General features: G+C 38.2%; 1 protein-coding gene across 1 annotated transcript in view; it reads right to left on the bottom strand.

Moving 5' to 3' along the window:
- IPO11 (importin 11) overlaps positions 1-17,212 on the bottom strand; it is a gene marked incomplete at both ends in the record, with an annotated part of 185,985 nt that extends 168,773 nt beyond the window's left edge. The window contains 4 exons of the mRNA XM_080703434.1: positions 2,266-2,469; positions 6,320-6,392; positions 10,769-10,869; positions 17,075-17,212. Coding sequence (XP_080559560.1) covers positions 2,266-2,469; positions 6,320-6,392; positions 10,769-10,869; positions 17,075-17,212 — 516 coding nt within the window. The remainder of the gene's footprint in view (positions 1-2,265; positions 2,470-6,319; positions 6,393-10,768; positions 10,870-17,074) is intronic.
- Positions 17,213-17,595: the final 383 nt, after the last annotated feature.

Below are 17,595 nucleotides of genomic sequence, written 5' to 3'. Positions count from 1 at the left end.
GTAGGTGGCAAAAATCTTCTCCCATTCTGTTGGCTCTCGATTGAGGTTCTTGATAGTTTCCTTTGCTGAACAGAAGCTCTTCAGTTTCATGCAATCCTATGTATTGATTCTCCTTTTAATTTGTTGTGCCTTTGGGGTCTTGTTGAGGAAATGTTTGTCTGTGCCTATGTGTTGTAGTGTTGGACCTATGCCCTCTTCAAGGAGCTTCAAGGTCTCTGGTTTAATTTCCAAGTCTTTGATCCATCGTGAGTTGACTTTTGTACAGGGTGAAAAAGTGGGATTAATATCCAATTTTCTGCATATGGTTAACCAGTTTTGCCAACACCATTTGTTGAAGAGGCTATCTTTTTTCCAGTGTATGTTTTTGGCCCCTTTGTCAAAAATCAATTGGCTGAAAGTGTATGGACTTGTTTCTAGGTCTTCTATTCTGCTCCACTGGTCTATATATCTGTTCTTTTGCCAGTACCATGCTGTTTTTATTACAATGGCTTTGTAGTATAAAGTCAGGTATTGTGATTCCTCCTGCGTGGTTTTTGTTGCTGAGAACTACCTTGGCTATTCCAGATAAATTTAAGGACTGATTTTTCTATGTCTGTGAGGAATGATCTTGGTAGTTTAATGGGCATTGCATTAAATCTGTAGATCACTTTTGGGAGGATGGCCATTTTAATGATATTTATTCTGCCAATCCATGAACATGGAAGATCTTTCCATCTTCTAAGATCTTTGATTTCTTTTTTCAGTGTTTTATAATTTTCTTTGTAGAGATCTTTTACCTCCTTGGTCAAGTTTATTCCGAGGTATTTTATTTTCTTGTGGGAGATCCTGAGTGGAAGTGTTTTCTGAATTTCTTTTTCAATGGATTTATGATTGGTGTACAGGAAAGCTTCTAATTTTTTAAGATTGATTTTGTATCCAGATACTTTGCTGAATTTGTTGATCAGTGCTATAAGCCTTTTGGTTGAGTTTGTTGAGAAGAATAACATTTTTGAGGCCGGGCATAGTGGCACACGCTTGTAATCCCCGCGCTTGGGAGGCGGAGACAGGAGGATCGTGCAGGTTGGAAGCCAGCCTCGCTGGTTTAAGAGACTCTGTTTCCAAATAAAATATAAAATAGGTCTGGGAGTATAGCCTGAATGTAGAAGGGTACCATCCCCAGTACCACCAAAAAAAAAAAAAAAAAAAAAAAAAAGAATAACATTTTGAGATTCATTAGCATTACAAAAAGTCTAAAATGTTAGGATGAGCAATATAAAAATGACTCTTTTGAAACATCAAACTTAGTCAAGGGCTGGAGATGTAACTCAGTGGTAGAGCACTGGCCTAGCATGCAAGGAACTAGGTGTGACCCTCAGTAACACACACACACACACACACACACACACACACACACACACACTCATTTACTCACTCACTCACTCACACATCCAATAGAAGAACATCAAAACAAGTGAATGAGGAAAGAAAAGTCTTTCCAGGAAATGGTGCTAGAACATGTACTACGAGCCACCACCCTATAGTGGTACCACTGCTCTACATCCACCAATAACCCAGACAAATCAATTCTTTTTATTTTAATTTTTTATTTTTTGCACTGGGGATTGAATCCAGGTGCATTTTACCTCTGAGCTACACCTCTAGCACTTTTTTTTCCTTTTGTAGTACTGGGGATTGATCCTAATGGCATTCAACCTCTGAGCAAGACACCCAGCCATATTTTATTTTTTATTTAGAAACAAAGTTGCACCAAGTTGCTGAAGCTGGCCTGGAATTGATGATCCTCCTATCTCAGCCTCTCAAATACTGGGATTACAGACATGCATCACCACTCTAAGGCCTTATTTTTTGTTTTGAATCAAGATCTTGTTAAGCTGCTGAGGCTGGCCTAGAACCTGCAATTCTGTCTTAGTCTCCCAAGTACTAACATTATAAGCATATACCACCATGGCACCAGTCACATCAATTCTACTTCCCAAATTTCAGCTCCATGCCTGCCTAAGTGTTCCCTTTAGCACTCCTTCATTTTAGAGATTTATTATCTCATCTGCACTTCTTCAATAGCCTCAAACAAATCCCTTAGTTTTAGGACTCTTCCCTATATTCAGTTCTCATTGGCAATTAAGCAATCTTTCTATCCATATCACTGCAGTTTAAAATTTAGAAAACTTCATAATTTTTCAATAAAATATGAAAAAGTACAACTATTCATTTTTATACAAGCAGCATAATTTTCATAATCAAATTTAATTATGCTACATAACTTACATCATAAAACAGTTTTCTATCAGCAGCCAGTCGTTTAGATGCCAGTGTCTTGGTAACATGATAGAAGGTAAGTAGTGCTCTGTGCTGTCGAAGATCATCTTGGACTTTAACAGACTCTATAAGAGTGGGAATCAATTCAGGCCATTGTCTAGGACAATCCAATCTGGCAACTTTTGCAATCAGCACCGCAATCTGAGTTGCAATCTATAGGGAAAATAATCATCAGAAATAAACATGAAATCAAGGCAATGGGTAAAGAATGCAGTCATAGCTTAAATATTACTTTTCTGATTAATTTTATTGACAAAATGATTATAATCTCAACTAACTCCTTAAGACAGTGGTTCTCAAAGTGTGATCCATGGATCCCCTAGAAGCCTTTCGGGGGTCTGTGATCTCTTCCCTTTCCCAGTTACATATCAGTATGAAGCTACTGTTGAGAGCATGTTAGTCACCCTCTTTGAGGTCTCCTCAGTCTGGCCTGAGAGGGACACAAACTTCCCACCCTACGGGGAATTGTTTGTATTCAGACAAGTTTCCAAGGACCAAATGAGACGGATAATAAGAAACTCTCACTAATAAGCAAAGTCCTGACAGTTTCCTTATTTACCCTTTCCTTCTCTGGTTATTTCCTGACTCACCCCATGATTGATTTGCTATTTCCTGTGATTAATAATTTCTTATAATGTTTTGGTTATAACCCTCAATAAAAGCAAGATGCTAGTGGAAAGTCAGCAAGAGTGGAGATCTCTCTCCTCCCTGGCCTCCTCAGCTGCCATGTTGATTCCATGGTCATTCATTTGAGAGACTACACATCGATCAATCAGCATCAATGCCATCCGCTATGAGCTACATTTTCTTACTATAATTTCTTCCAAAATATTGTACCACAGCAGAGTAAATGAAGAAGCAGGTATAAAAAGCTAGACGTGTTCTTTAAAATGACACTAAAAGCTAGACATGGTGGCAAACACTTTTAACTGCAGTGCTTGGGAGGCTGAGATTGGAGGATCACAGGTTTGAAGCCAGCCTCAGTAACTTCACAAGGCCCTCCACAACTTAGTAATACTCTGCCTCAAAATAAAAAATAAAATAGGACTGAGGGTATATCTCAGAGGTGGAATGCCACTGGTCTCAATACCCAGTATCAAAAAAGATTTGGAAAGATACTAAAGAGATAAGTGAAAATGCAAAACAATACCACTCCCCCTCACTAAATTTTTTATTGTTGTGACAAATAGCTATTATTGCTTATTTTTTAAAGTTCTATTCATGTTAACAAGTACAATTTTATTATATTTAAGTTAACTAAATTTATTTATTTTGCAGTACTGGGGATAGAACCCAGAGGCATTCTACCTCTGAGTGACACGCCCAGCCCTATTTCTTTTATTCTTTATTTTGAAACAGACTCTCATGGAGTTGCAAAGGACCTCACTAAGTAGCTGAGGCTGGCTTTAAACCTGCGCAGTCCACCTGTGTGTGCCACCATGCCCGGCTAACCAAAATATTTTTACTTTCTCAGTTTTATCTTCTAATCCAATAAATATCAATATATCTAATCCTTTGATATCATCAATTTCAGGAGTATAGCTTCTGCAGCCACAAAGTTTAAGAACCACTGACCTAAAAGTAGAAATGAACATCATATATTAGGTATGTAAATAAAGAAACCTTTACACAACGTTTCCCAAATCCTGGCTGACAGAACACAGAGAGAGGGGTTTATGTCTCAATTACTCAAACCTCAACTCAACCACAACCTGCTCCATAAGAGTAACCTATTATCAATTATGTCTTATCTTGTGAAGGAATTGTAAAACAGAGATCTAAGTAAACAAATCAAGATAAAACTGACCACCAATACTACCAGATACAGTGCACTTGAAATATTCAAATTGGAGCTGGCGGAGTGACGCACACTTGTAATCTCAGCATATGGGAGTCTGAGACAGGATGATCAGAGTTTGTGGCAGGTCTCAGCTACTTAGTGAGGGCCCTTTGCAACTAACTCAGTGAGACCCTGTTTCAAAATAAAGAATAAAAAAATAATAATAAGGCTGGGGGTGTTGCTCAGAGATAGAATGCCCCTGGGTTCCACCCTAGTACCTAAAAAAAAAAAAAAAAAAAAAAAAATTCAAATTACTAGAATCAAGTATAATAAATACTATAGCCTTAAAAATTTTTAAGAATTTTTATACCTATGAGCAAACTTTAATTCATTCTTAGATAAAAACCTGACTATAAAAAAGAAAATAAATTATATAATTATCCAGTTACCACAGAGTAATAAGAATTGAAAATCTAACTGATGCAGGAAATAGATATAAAAATGAGTGGGGCATGGTGGCACATGCTGTAATCCCCATACTTGGGAGACTGAGACAGGAGGATTGCAGGCTCACAGGCAGTCTCAGCAACTTAGCAAGACCCTGTTTCAAAATAAAAAATAAAATAGGACTGGGGTGTAGAACCCCCCTGGGTTCAATCCCCAGTACCACAAAAATAAATAAATAAATAAAAATGAAGCCATTCTGCAATTTAAAAAGAAAAAGTAGAGCCAGGTGTGGTGGCAGATCCTAGTGCTTGGGAGGCTGAGACACAAGGATTGCAGGTTTAAAGCCAGTCTTAGCAAGATGTCCAGCTACTCAGTGAGACACTGTTGCCCTGGGTTCAATCCCTAGCACTAAAAAAGAAAAAGAAGTAGCAGGGTACATACTCTAAATCATTAACTTCTGAAGTCTAATACTCCCATGCCTGAAGCATGTTATATATTTTATGGTTTTTTTGTTAAATAAATAACTTCTGAGCAAGGTATGGTGGCACACACTTGTAATCCTAGTATTTGAGAGACTGACATTGGAGGACCACAGGTTTGCAGCCAGCCTCAGCTATTTAGTGAGGCCATCCACAATTTCCTGAGACCTTGTTTAAAAAATAAAGAATAAAAATAGGGCTGGGGTGTAGCTCAGAAGTAGAATTCCCCTGGGTTCAATCCCCAGTGCCACAAAAGAATAAGTAATAAAAATAAAACTTCTGCCAGGTGTGGTGTCACATGCCTATAATACTAGTCCAAGGAGGTGGAGACAAGATAATCACAGGTTCAAGGCCAGCCTTAGCGCCTTAGTGAGACCCTGTTACAAAATTAAAACTAATTACATCCCTAATTACATCCCTTTGAGCTAGAGATGTAGCTAAAAGGTAAATACCTCTGGGTTCAAAAAAAATAAGTTCTGAGCCAGGCCTGATGGCGCACACTTGTAATCCCCGCAATTGGGAGGCGGAGACAGGAGGAGACAGAAGGGTAATAAGTTCTATGTAATAAGATTACAATTAAAGATTTGCTTTAAATAATGGTTTGAAAATTATACAAGTATATCTTAAAATGATTTGAGTTTTAAATCTTTTGTGTGTGTGTGTGTGTGTGTGTGTGTGGTACTGGGGTTCCTGGAAACCCTTCTACCTCTGGGCTACACTCCCAGACCTATTTTATATTTTTTTTTAATTTGGAAACAGGGTCTCTTAAGCCAGAGTGGCTGGCTTCGAACCTGCGAACCTGCGTGATCCTCCTGTCTCCACCTCCAAAGCGCGGGGATTACAAGCATGCGCCACCACGCCCGGTGAGTTTTAAATCTTTAATAGCCAATCTAACCAAAATTTGAGATACCACTGGATCTCCAAATTTAAAAACCAGCAGAGAAGTTATATATAAACAATCACAAATGAAAATAATGAAGACTTTATTTTTAGTTCCAAAAAACAAAATTAGTTTGGAAAAATGATCAAATTAAAGAAGCAGCCAAGTGTGGTGCACACATTTTTAATCCCAACCCTTGGGAGGCTGAGACAGGAGGATCACACGCAGTTCACGGCCAGCCTTAGTGAAGCCATCTGCAGGCTTAGTGAGACCCTGTTTCAAAATAAAAAATTAAATATAGGGCTAGGGGTTTAGTTTGAAGGTAGAATGCCCCCGGATCCAATCTCCAGTACCAAAGAGAGAGAAAAAGGGGGTGGGGGGAGAGAGAGAATAATTAGCAAGTACTTTCTCACTAACCTGGTTTATTGGTTCATTGAAGTTGGTGATGAGCCCTGCACGCAATGAAGACTTTTCCTCTTCTGAGAGAGCACTATTAAAAAGATAAATTTACTATGCAAGACTATACCACCTAATAATGAAGATAAGTATTACTATAAATTTCAAAAAATAAAAACCTTTTAAACATGTGACCTCAGTTGTTTCAGTAAATAGAATTATTCCCATTACTTGAATTGGCACAAGAAATAAGTGTAAAGCATAAAATTTCCTCACAAATAAATAAACAGGCAGCACATAACACAGAAAGAGACAGAAATAATCCAGGGTATTTAACACAATAGTTTGATGTTCAATTTTACTGATATAAAAAGTTAACAGCTGGCCAGTCCTGGTGGCACACACTTGTAATCCCAGCATTAGGCAGGCTAAGACCGGAGGATTGAGGTTCACAGACAGCCTCAGCCACTTAGTGAGCCTCTTCACAACTCAGTGAGACCCTGTTTGCAAATTTAAAAGACTAAGCCAGGTGTGGTGGCTCACTTATAATCCCAGCATTCGGGAGGCTGAGACAGGCAGGATTGCAGTTTGCGGACAGCCTCAACTACTATGTAGTGAGGCCCTTTACAACTCAGTGAGACCCTGTTTCAAAATAAAGAATAAAAAATAGGGCTGGGGGGGGGGTCGCTCAGAGGTAGAATGTCCCTGGGGTTCCATCCCCAGTACCACAAAAAAAAAAAAAAAAAAATTAAAAAGACTAAAAAGAATAGGGCTAGGGGTGTAGCTCAGAGGTAGAATGCCCATAGTTCCATCGTCAGTACCAAAAAAAAAAAAAAAAAAAGTTAACAGCTGGCTAAAAAGTTGTATTAAGTAATATTAGTCTTCCATTGCCTTTTTTTATAAAAATCTGAGTCAGGTTATTCTATGGGGAAAAGGATTAAAAATCAGAGAATACTTTGGATAGAAGACTTATTAGATATTAACTAGCTTATCCAGGCAATGATAGCTCAATACCTGTAATCCTAGTACTTGAGAGGGTAAGACAAGAGGATCACACATTCAAGGCCAGGCTCAGCAACTTAGCAAGGCCCTCAGCAACTTAGCAAAACCCAGTTTCAAAATAAAAAATAAAATCAAGCTGGAGATACAGTTCAGAAGTAAAAAGCCAGCCAGGTGTGGTGGTACACGCTTGTAATCCCAGCATTTGGGAGGCTGAGACAGGAGGATCGCAGTTCGTGGACAGCCTATTTAGTGAGGCTCTCAGCAACTTAGTAAGACTCCGTCTCAATAAAAAATAGGGCAGAGGCTGTAGCTCGGAGGTCGAATGTCCCTGAGTTCAATCCCCAGTACTACCAAAAAAAATAATAATAAGAGTAGAATGCCTCTGGGTTCAATCTCCAGTATATAAAAAGAAAGAAGAAATCAACTAGCTTAAGACCTTTCACTTTACATGTCTACAAAGAATAAATACAATATTAATAATTTTGACTGCAGTTTTCTAGTTTAAAATGAAAGATCAACCCCAGGTACCCATGAATGTAATCTTATTGAGAAATACTACAGCCTCTGCAGATGTGTAAACATATTCAGATGAAGTCATACTGGATTAGGGTGGACTCTTTTTTTTTTTTTCCTGTAGTACTAGGGATCAAACTCAGGGCCTCCATCCCCAGTACCCTTTCATTTTTGAGAAAAGGTCTTGCTAAACTGCCTCAAACTTGGAATCCTACTGCCTCAGCCTCCCAAGTAGCTGGGATTTCAAGCGTTCAACACCACATCAGTCTCTGATGTCCTAATAAGAAGAAAATGTTGACACCAAGAAACAGAAGATATGGGGGAAAGGGTCCTATGACAATTGAGACAGAGAACAGTGATGCAGCTTCAAGCTGAGGAACACCTAGGATTGCCAGCCACCGCCAAAGCTACAACAAAACAGAAGAATTCTCCCCAAGAGTCTTCACAGGGAACAAACATCTTGATTTTGAACTTCAGGCTGCCTGAACTGTGAGAGAATAATTTCTGTTGTCTTACACCATCCAGTTTGTGGTAATTTATTATGGCAGCCTGAAGAAACTAATATAACTACTAAAAACAATCTAGGGTAGCCAGGTCTTAGGAGACCTAGGTTTCAGAGCAAATGGAATGACCTGTGATGAACAAGAACATTTCCCCTTCAGGCATCTATCCATGAGAAACCAAACTGAAAGTGACAGCAAAAAGACCCAGGTTAAGAAAAGAAAGCGCATGCTTGGCATGCATAAGACCCTCTACTCAATCCCCAGCACCAAAACAATAAAAAGAAAACCTAAAGTAAGTTCTATTTCAGCTCCTAGTTCTTTATGTCAAAGTACAATCTGAAGTACTTAATTATCATTTATTCTTCCTTCAAAACAGTTATTACATCTATATTCTTCAAATAACAGTTAAACAAAATGAATTTTAGGAGACATGTAAAACTTACACACACAAAACAGTAGAAAAGAATGTACTGCTTGAACATTTTCTATAACCCAATAGTGTATCATTTCTCCTCATTTCTCCCCCAAATTATGAAATCCTAACATGAGAAGTCAGATTTGCTTTATATAATTGTATCCCAAGTACATCCTAAAAATATTACAGTTGCTTCCAATATTATTCAAGGACATGTTTTATACACTTTGAAGTTCTCAGGCAAGTTTTTTTTAAGGTTTTATAAGAACTTACAGAGCTATAGTGACATCTGCTGGAGAGCAAAGATTATATTGCTTCTTCAAAAAAGGTGATTATTTTCTATCAACTAAATTCCAAAGTCACAGCTACATTGCCTTTCCATCAATTATATAATACATAATTCATTATTGAGAGAAATATGTTCACTTAGTCACCTACATCGCAGTTACAATGAAATTTAATGAGATTACAAATGTATACCACCTCAGAGGCAATACTGCATAAGACTCGGGATTTCCTTCTCAATTGTTTTCCAAAATCCTAACATTATACTTTATCTTTTTGTGGAACTGGAGATTGAAACCAGGAGGATTCTACCTCAAACCTACTTTTTTACTTTTTCTTTTTTCTTTCTTTTTTTTTTTTTTTTTCTGAACAAGGGATTGAACGCAGGGGCATTCTACCTCAAAGCTACACTCTCAGCCCCATATTTTAGATTAAGTAGCTGAGGCTGGCTGCATGCCTGTGATCCTCCAGTCTCAGCATCCCAAGTACTGAGATTATAAGTATGCATCACCATGCCGGCGTTTTTTTTGTTTTTTTTTTTTTTCTTTTAAACAGGGTCTCTCACTACATTTTTTGTGTTCCTGCCTTAAACTTGCAATCCTTTCTCAGTCTCCAAAGTACTAGAATTATAGACACACAGTACAAAAAAGAAAATAAAGGGCCTAGTACAATGGTGCACAGAGGGATCAGAAGTTTGAGGCTAGACGCGGCAATTTAGCAAGACTGCGTTTCAAAATTTTAAAAATAAGTAAAAAGGGCTAGGGGTGTAGTTCAGTGGTAGAGCACCCCTATGTTCACTAGGCGTAGAAAAGGCCGTTGTTCGCTACAAATTATTCAGTAAGCCTGATCCTCTCAAGAATGCTAAAAAGGCCAGGCGTGGTGGTACACACTTGTAGTCCTAGTACTTGGGAGGCTGAGACAGGAGGATCCTGGTTCACAGCCAGCCTCAGCTACTTAGGGAGGCCCTCGGCAACTCCACAGAACTAAAACTCAGGAGAAAAACAACAATATGGCTGTTGATATGCAATTAACTATGTAGAATATTTCAGAAATTAACATTCTTTTTTTTTGTGTGTGGGGGGGTCTGGGGTTGGAACCCAGGGGCAGTCAACCTCCAAGCTACATCCCCTGCCCTATTTTTTTATTCTTTATTTTGAAACAGGGTCTCACTAAGTAGCAGAGAGCCTCACTAAGTGGCTGAGACTGTTTGTGAATTGCGATCCTCCTGTTTCAGCCTCCCAATTGCTGGGATTACCTGGCTAGAAATTAAGTTTTTCTGACTTACTTTTTTTTTTTTTGGTGGTACTGGGGATGGAACTCAGGGGCATTCTACCCCTGAGGTACATCCCCAGCCCTATTTATGTATGTATGTATGTATGTATGTATGTATGTATGTATGTATGTATTTATTTGGTGGTACTGGTCCCAGACCTACTTTATATTTTATTTGGAAACACGGTCTCACTAAGTTGCTGAGTCTGGCAGCAAACCCAGATCCTCCTGTTTCAGCCTCACAAATGCTGGGATTACAAGCATACACCATAATGCCCAGCTTGAATTATTACTGTTTTTAATACCAAATGCTTTGCAGATTTCTATGGCATCCTTGTGCTGAGACCATGGTAATATTCTCTGTAGTATACCAATGTTAGTATATATGCTTCCAAAGTAAGCATTAATACATTATTTTACATGCATGGGTATATTCTTATAACCTTAAATTTGGAAAGAATTAAATTTGATGGAACTTACTGAGGGGCTACACGTCTCCAGTAGCGATCAATTCCATGTTTAAAGTACAGCACAGCAAGCCACCTTACATTTATATCCAGAGAATGGTTAGTGAAAATATTCTGTAAATAAAAAATAGTATTAGAATGAACATGTAATACATTAAAAGCAGAGTCCAAAACTAAAGCATGGTAAAACATGAGAGGGAGGTAGAGAATGGAGTGGGAATTGGGGAAGGGCTAAGTGATGTGTGCATGTATCCTTCTACCATTTTGTACCCCATTAAGATGTATAACTACAATGCAGCAATAGTTTTTTTGTGTGATACTATTTATAGAACCCAGGGGCATTCTACCTTCAAACTACACCCCATTCCTATTTTTTATTCTTCATTTTGAAAGAGGACCTCACTGACTTGCAAAGGACCTCACTAAGTAGCTGAGGCTGGCTGCAAACTGCTATCCTACTGTCTCAGCCTCTCAAATGCTAGCATGACAAGCATACACCACCATGCCTGGCTACCAATAAAAAAAAAAAAAACACATGGAGCCGAGCATGGTGGCACATGCTTATTTAAAAAAAAAACAGGGCGACCGAGTAAAGCGGGGCTTAAGAGCCCCACTAACAACCAATCTCCATTACCACAAAATCAGCGCCTTTCATAGCCAGAAAACACCATCACCAGAGAAACAAAAAATCACCAGGCTCCAGAGAGAAAGCGGACTGAGAACAGAGCTCAGAGCCACAGAGGAGATACACCAGCCTCACGCCCGAGGACGCGGGAGCAGCGCCATACTGCCAGCGGCAGCGGCGAGTTCACCGGATGGCTACAGCAAGCCGAGGTGAGCCGCTGCGGAACAGCCAGGCGGGATTTTTCAGCGCAGGGAGCATCTAAAGCTCCCGGTGACTGAGCTCAGCACACGCTGCAGGGACTCAGAGTGGAACTCAAAACCAGAGAAGAAAAAATACGCCAGCCTCACGGCCGAGGGAGTGGCAGCAGCACCATATCGCCACCGGCGGCAGCAGCAGTGAATTCACCAAGTACAGTACAGCTACAACTGCGTACTCAAGAACAGTGAGTCAAACTGCGGGCCACAGAGGAGAAATACCAGTACTGTACTCCCTGGGACTTGACCCAGTGCGGGAGTGGCGGTGGCAGAGATATCACACCATAGGAGAACGCCCAACATGGCACCCCCATAGTCTAAAGCAGCTTCTATTGACTCCCTGGGTCAGAGACTCTGAGATACAACCCAGTAAAGGAGTAGTGGGGACTAAGATACCACAGACTCGAGATCCAGAGCACCTTAAGCGAAGTCATAGTGACCCAAGGGAAGAACCCAGAGAAGGCACAAACTTCAGAAATCATGGGAAAGAGGAATAACAATGGAGCAATGAATGCCCACAACCCCACAACATCAGAACCCGATAAAACAGAAAATCAGAGATTTCTAGAAGATCAAATCAGGAAAATAACTGTAGAAATAATAGAGGTGCTTCGAAAAGAATTCAGAGAGAGCCAAAAAGAGATAAAGGATGCAATTAATGAAGTAAAGGCCTCAATTCAAAGCATGAACAACCGATTAGACCACATGGAGAACAGAATCTCGCTCTTAGAAGATGATCATTCCAAAAATGAACGCATAGTTTCTAATCTAGAAAAAAATATCCGACAGCAGGAATCTGACATTGAAGAAATATGGACCCATTTTAAGAGCGCTAACCTAAGAATAATTGGAATAGAGGAGGGAAAAGAAAGTGAAACCAAAGGGATCAACAATCTCTCTTCAAGGAAGTAATAGCAGAAAATTTTCCAAACATAGAATGGCAAGAGGTTGATACACAGGTCCAGGAAACTTATAGAACTCCCTTTAGATAAGATCAGAGAAGAGGATCCCCACGCCACATAATTGTCAAAATGACCAATGTGGAAGCCAAGCAGAGAATCTTAAAGGCAACAAAAACAAAGGGCCAAGTGACATTCAGAGGCAAACCAATTAGAATCACTCCAGACTTCCCAAACCAAGTCATGAGAGCCAGAAGGGCTTGGAGTAACATATTCCAAACTCTGAAAGAAAACAACTTCCAGCCAAAAATTTCCTACCCAGCAAAACTTTCTATCAAATTAGATGGAAAAATAAGAAGCTTCCATGACAAACAGAAACTGAAGGAATTTATGTCTTCAAAACCAGCGCTAGAGAAAATACTCAAAGAGATTAACTACAAAGAAGAAATAGGTAACACACATCAGAACCAGAGAAACAAGATTTTCCATCCAACAGACAACTAAGATTGGTTATCTGTGGAGATTCAGTATTTATGTTAGTCTTTTACCTATCTCTAAATTGTATCGTTTGCCTTTATTGTTGTTAATTTTTAGGATGTCTAGTTGGAATATTAATATACCTTCAGATATAGCATTTGGAAATATTTTATCCCATTCTATTAGTAACTTTCAACTCTGTTTACATTGTCTTTGGATATATAATATTTTTTTATTTTTTAGGGAGTTTGTATACTCTTCTGTTGTCTATGCCATTGAAATCATATCCAAGCAATCACTGCCAATTTCAAATGTTGTGAGGTTTTATGACCCAGATTTTCTTCTAAAAGTTTATAGTCTTAAGATTTATATTTAGGTCTTTTATCTATTTTGAGTTAATATTTGTATATGGGATTAGGCAAGGGTCCAATTTTATTCTTTTCCATATAAGTATTATTTTTCAACAATATTTAGTTAAAAGATTATTATTTCCACCACCAAATGTTCATGGAAACCTTGTCAAAAATAACTTGACGCCAGGCGTGGTGGCGCACGCTTGTAATCCCAGCATTCGGGAGGCTGAGACCTGGAGGATTACGGTTCGCGGACAGCCTCAGCTACTTTGAGGCCCTCTGCAACTCAGTGAGACCCGGTTTCAAAATAAAGAATAAAAAATTGGGCAGGGGGTGTAGCTCAAAGGTCAAATGCCCCTGGGTTCCATCCCCAGACCCGCAAATAATAATAATAATAATAATAATAATAATAATAATAATAATAATAATAACTTGACAATATAGGGAAGAATTTAGCTCTAGGCTTTTATTTAACTCCAATGGTTTATATATCTGCCTTTAGAATAGTACTACACTGTTTCAATTATTGTAGCTTTATATGGTTTGAAATCAGAAAATATATATCTTCTAGCTTTGTTCTTTTTCAAGATCATTTTGGGTATCTAGAGTCCATATTCCATATTAGGATAGATTTCTGAAAAATAAATATATAAATATATGATAGTTTCACCTAAAAAAAAAATAGAAAAAATATATTCTCTGGTAAGAAAGAAAGCAAAAAGAAATATTGAAATGTTATCTTTAAGTCATCAAAAGCTTGGTATCAGACAAATGAAACTGTTATGTGAAATTATCATTTTTAATTTTGGATAAATTGCTATAATACTAGATATCAACCACTAAGCCAAGCATGGGAAGGAGGGATGGGGAGGGAATGGGGTGGGGATCGGGTAGGGGCTGACTGGGCGATGTGTGCATGTATGTCTACAAAAGTTTGTATCCCACTATGATGTATGAATACAGTGCACCAATAAATAAAAAAAAGAAAAGAAAAGAAAAATTTAAAATTTAAAATTAAAAAAAAAAAAATTATAAATTAAAAAAAAACAAAGCAGCATGGATAAATTGTTTAAATATTTGTTTAAATTTTATCATTAAGCTGGGCATGGTAGCATACACTTGTAATCCTGGTACTTGGGAGGCTGAGACAGGAAGATCTCAGGTTCATGGCCTGCCTCAGGTACTTAGTGAGGCCCTCTGCAACTTAGTGAGATTCGGTTTTAAAAAAAAATAATAATGCTGGGGGTGTAGCTCAGAGGTAGAATGTGCTTGGGTTCCATCCCTAGTACCACAAAAAAAAAAAGAAAAAGAAAATTGCAATATGATATATATATAATGATATATATTTATATGCATACATATATAGACACACACACACATATATATATAAATTTGGGTGGAATCCAGGGGACATTCTACCTCCAAGCTACATCCCCTGACCTATTTTTATTCTTTATTTTCAAACAGGGTCTCACTGAGTTGCAAAGGGCCTCACTAGTAGCTGAGGCTGGCTGTAAACTGTGATCCTCCTGTATCTGCCTTTCAAATGCTGGAATTTCAAGCATTTGGGAGCAATATGAGAGCCCATATCGCAATTTTCTAAATATATATAATTATACAATTCATATAAGAAAGCATACCTGTTCAATAGTATACTCAGTTTAAGATGAATAGATAGGTAGAGATTAATTATATTATGCTACTTTTACATACATTTGAAATTTTCCCTAATGAAAAATAAACTCAGAAACTACCAAATCTAATTATATTTCGAATGATATCATAACTATATTCACATAAATACATTTACACACCAAAGCCTAAAATAATCGCCTTCTAATTTTAAAATAAAATAGACACACCATAACATAGATTCAAAGATCCTCAAGAGTCAAAACACCTAGGTTCTTAATACATGCGACAAAATAGACAACCTATTTCACAGGATCAATATTCCTTATCAAAACATTGATAGAAATATCAATACTTACAAGCATGATGGCAAAACATTTTAAGTGAAATAAAGCCAGATGTGATTGATTAACTTCAATTCAAAATGAGCCATTACTCAAAAGACTTATTCATAAATCTTGTATTAATCCAAATAATAATCCATAGTCTTTGCTTTACAAAGTAGGGATTGACCATAAAAATAACAGTACAAGCTAACTCATAAAATATGTTCTTAATAGTCAAGGGGGAATTTTGTGTGTATGTGTGATACCAGAGATTGAACCCATTCATTTTACTTCTAAACTACACTAACCAGCCCCGTTCTATTTTTTGTTTTGAAACAGGGTCTCACTAGGTTGTTGAGAGTCTCACTAAATTGACTAGGCTGGTCTCAAACCTGTGATCATCCTGTCTCAGCCTCACAAGTACTGGGATTACAGGCTTACAACACCATGCCTGACTCATGGGGGAGATTTTAATTGTTCAATGACCTTTAAAAATGTTGCCAGGCATGGTGGTACATGTTTGTAATCCCAATACTGAGGGAGATAAAACCGGAGGATTACAAATTTGAGGCTTATATTCAATGATTTAGGTTAGCAAAGCATATAAAAATATACTACATATAGTCCTAATGTCTGCATTAATGTGTGAAGAAAACTGAAAGCATCATAGTAGGTTACCTAGTGAGCATACATTATGAATACTGTTAAATTATTTATACAGAATGAATGTTTCCGTAAGTAAAAGTCTTTATACCATAAAGAATATAGAACTAGGGCAAAAAACTTCCTTAAATAAGTTATAAATAAATTACAGTAAAAGAGAAGATCCCAAATGCTGATCCATCAACAAACACTACTTCAACACCGTCAGTAAGCTGTGTCCTAACTTACTAAGATACTGGTAATGGCAATGGCAACTAAACACATGAACCAGTTTCACTAAATGACTGATAAGCTTAGGTTTTTATTTTTTTCATTCTTTTGAGGTGCTAAAGATGGAATCCTGGGCCTCATGTATGTTAGACACATGCCCTACCACTGAGCTACATTCCCAATATAAACCTAGGTTTTCTTAAGCAATAAAAATTGTGAGCCAGGCGTGGTGGCGCACGCTTATAATCCTAGCATTCCAGAGGCTGAGACCGGAGGATTACGGTTCACGGACAGCCAGAGCTACTTAGTGAGGCCCTCCACAACTTGGTGAGACTCTGTTTCAAAATAAAGAATAAAAAATAAGCCAGGCATGGTGGCGCACATTTGTAATCCCAACGCTTGGGAGGCTGAGACAGGAGGATCGCACAGGTTCAAAGCCAGCCTCAGCTACTTAGTGAGGCTCTCAGCAACTTAGTGAGACCCTGTTTCCAAATAAAATATAAAATAGGTCTGAGAGTATAGCCTGGAGGTAGAAAAGCCCCTGGGTTCCACCCCCAGTACCACCAAAAAAAAAAAAAAAAAATAGGGCAGGGAGTGTACCTCTGAAGTTAAATGCCCCTGGGTTCCATCCCCAGACCTAAAAAAAAAAAGTAAAAATTGTGTTGTCATCAGACTTGGTGGCACATGCCTATAGTCTTTGGGAGGCTCAAACTCTCATCAACCTAGTGAGACTGTTTCAAAATAAAAACACAGCTGAGGGGGTGGCTCAATGGTAGAATGCCCCTGAGTTCAATCCCTAGTATCAAAAAACAAAACAACAAAAAAAAAACAGTTTCTCATTTCATTAAAAACAAAAGTAAACTTTTTCAGAAGTACTTACCAGCAACACTGAATAGAAGCCTGGTTGTGTCTCCCACTGTTTCAATTGCTCCTCAGCTGGTTTTAAGACAGAAGTATCCTGACTGGTGGCCTGTGTTAAGACCTGAAGAACTACAGTGCTGGCACTATTGAGATCCATGGAAATCTGGCAATAAGAAAACAAATGTATGTGTACATTACACATAATTTTAAAAAACAGTAACACAAATAGAGAAAAAGTTTTCATGTCCTGAAGTACTTCATTTAATTTCATGTGCTCCTTCATGTTTCTGACTGATTTCTACCTTTGCTATATACCACCTATAGTCTTAAAAATGTTTTAACTCAAATCATTTTACCTTAAAATTAACTTTTTTTTTTGCAGTACTGAGGATGGAAACCAGGAGCACTGTACCTCCGAGCTACACCCCCAGCCCTAATTTTCAGTCTTTTTATTTTGAAATAGGGTCTCACTGAGTTGCGAAGGGCCAAGTAGCTGAGGCTGTCCGCCAATTGCAATCCTCTGGTCTCAGCCTCCCGAAT

The sequence above is a fragment of the Muscardinus avellanarius genome, assembly GCF_963383645.1.
Source record: "Muscardinus avellanarius genome assembly, chromosome: 1".
NCBI classification, from domain to species: Eukaryota; Metazoa; Chordata; class Mammalia; order Rodentia; family Gliridae; genus Muscardinus; species Muscardinus avellanarius.
The sequence above is the reverse complement of the archived record's forward strand: the minus strand, read 5'-3'. Positions and strand labels throughout refer to the sequence as shown.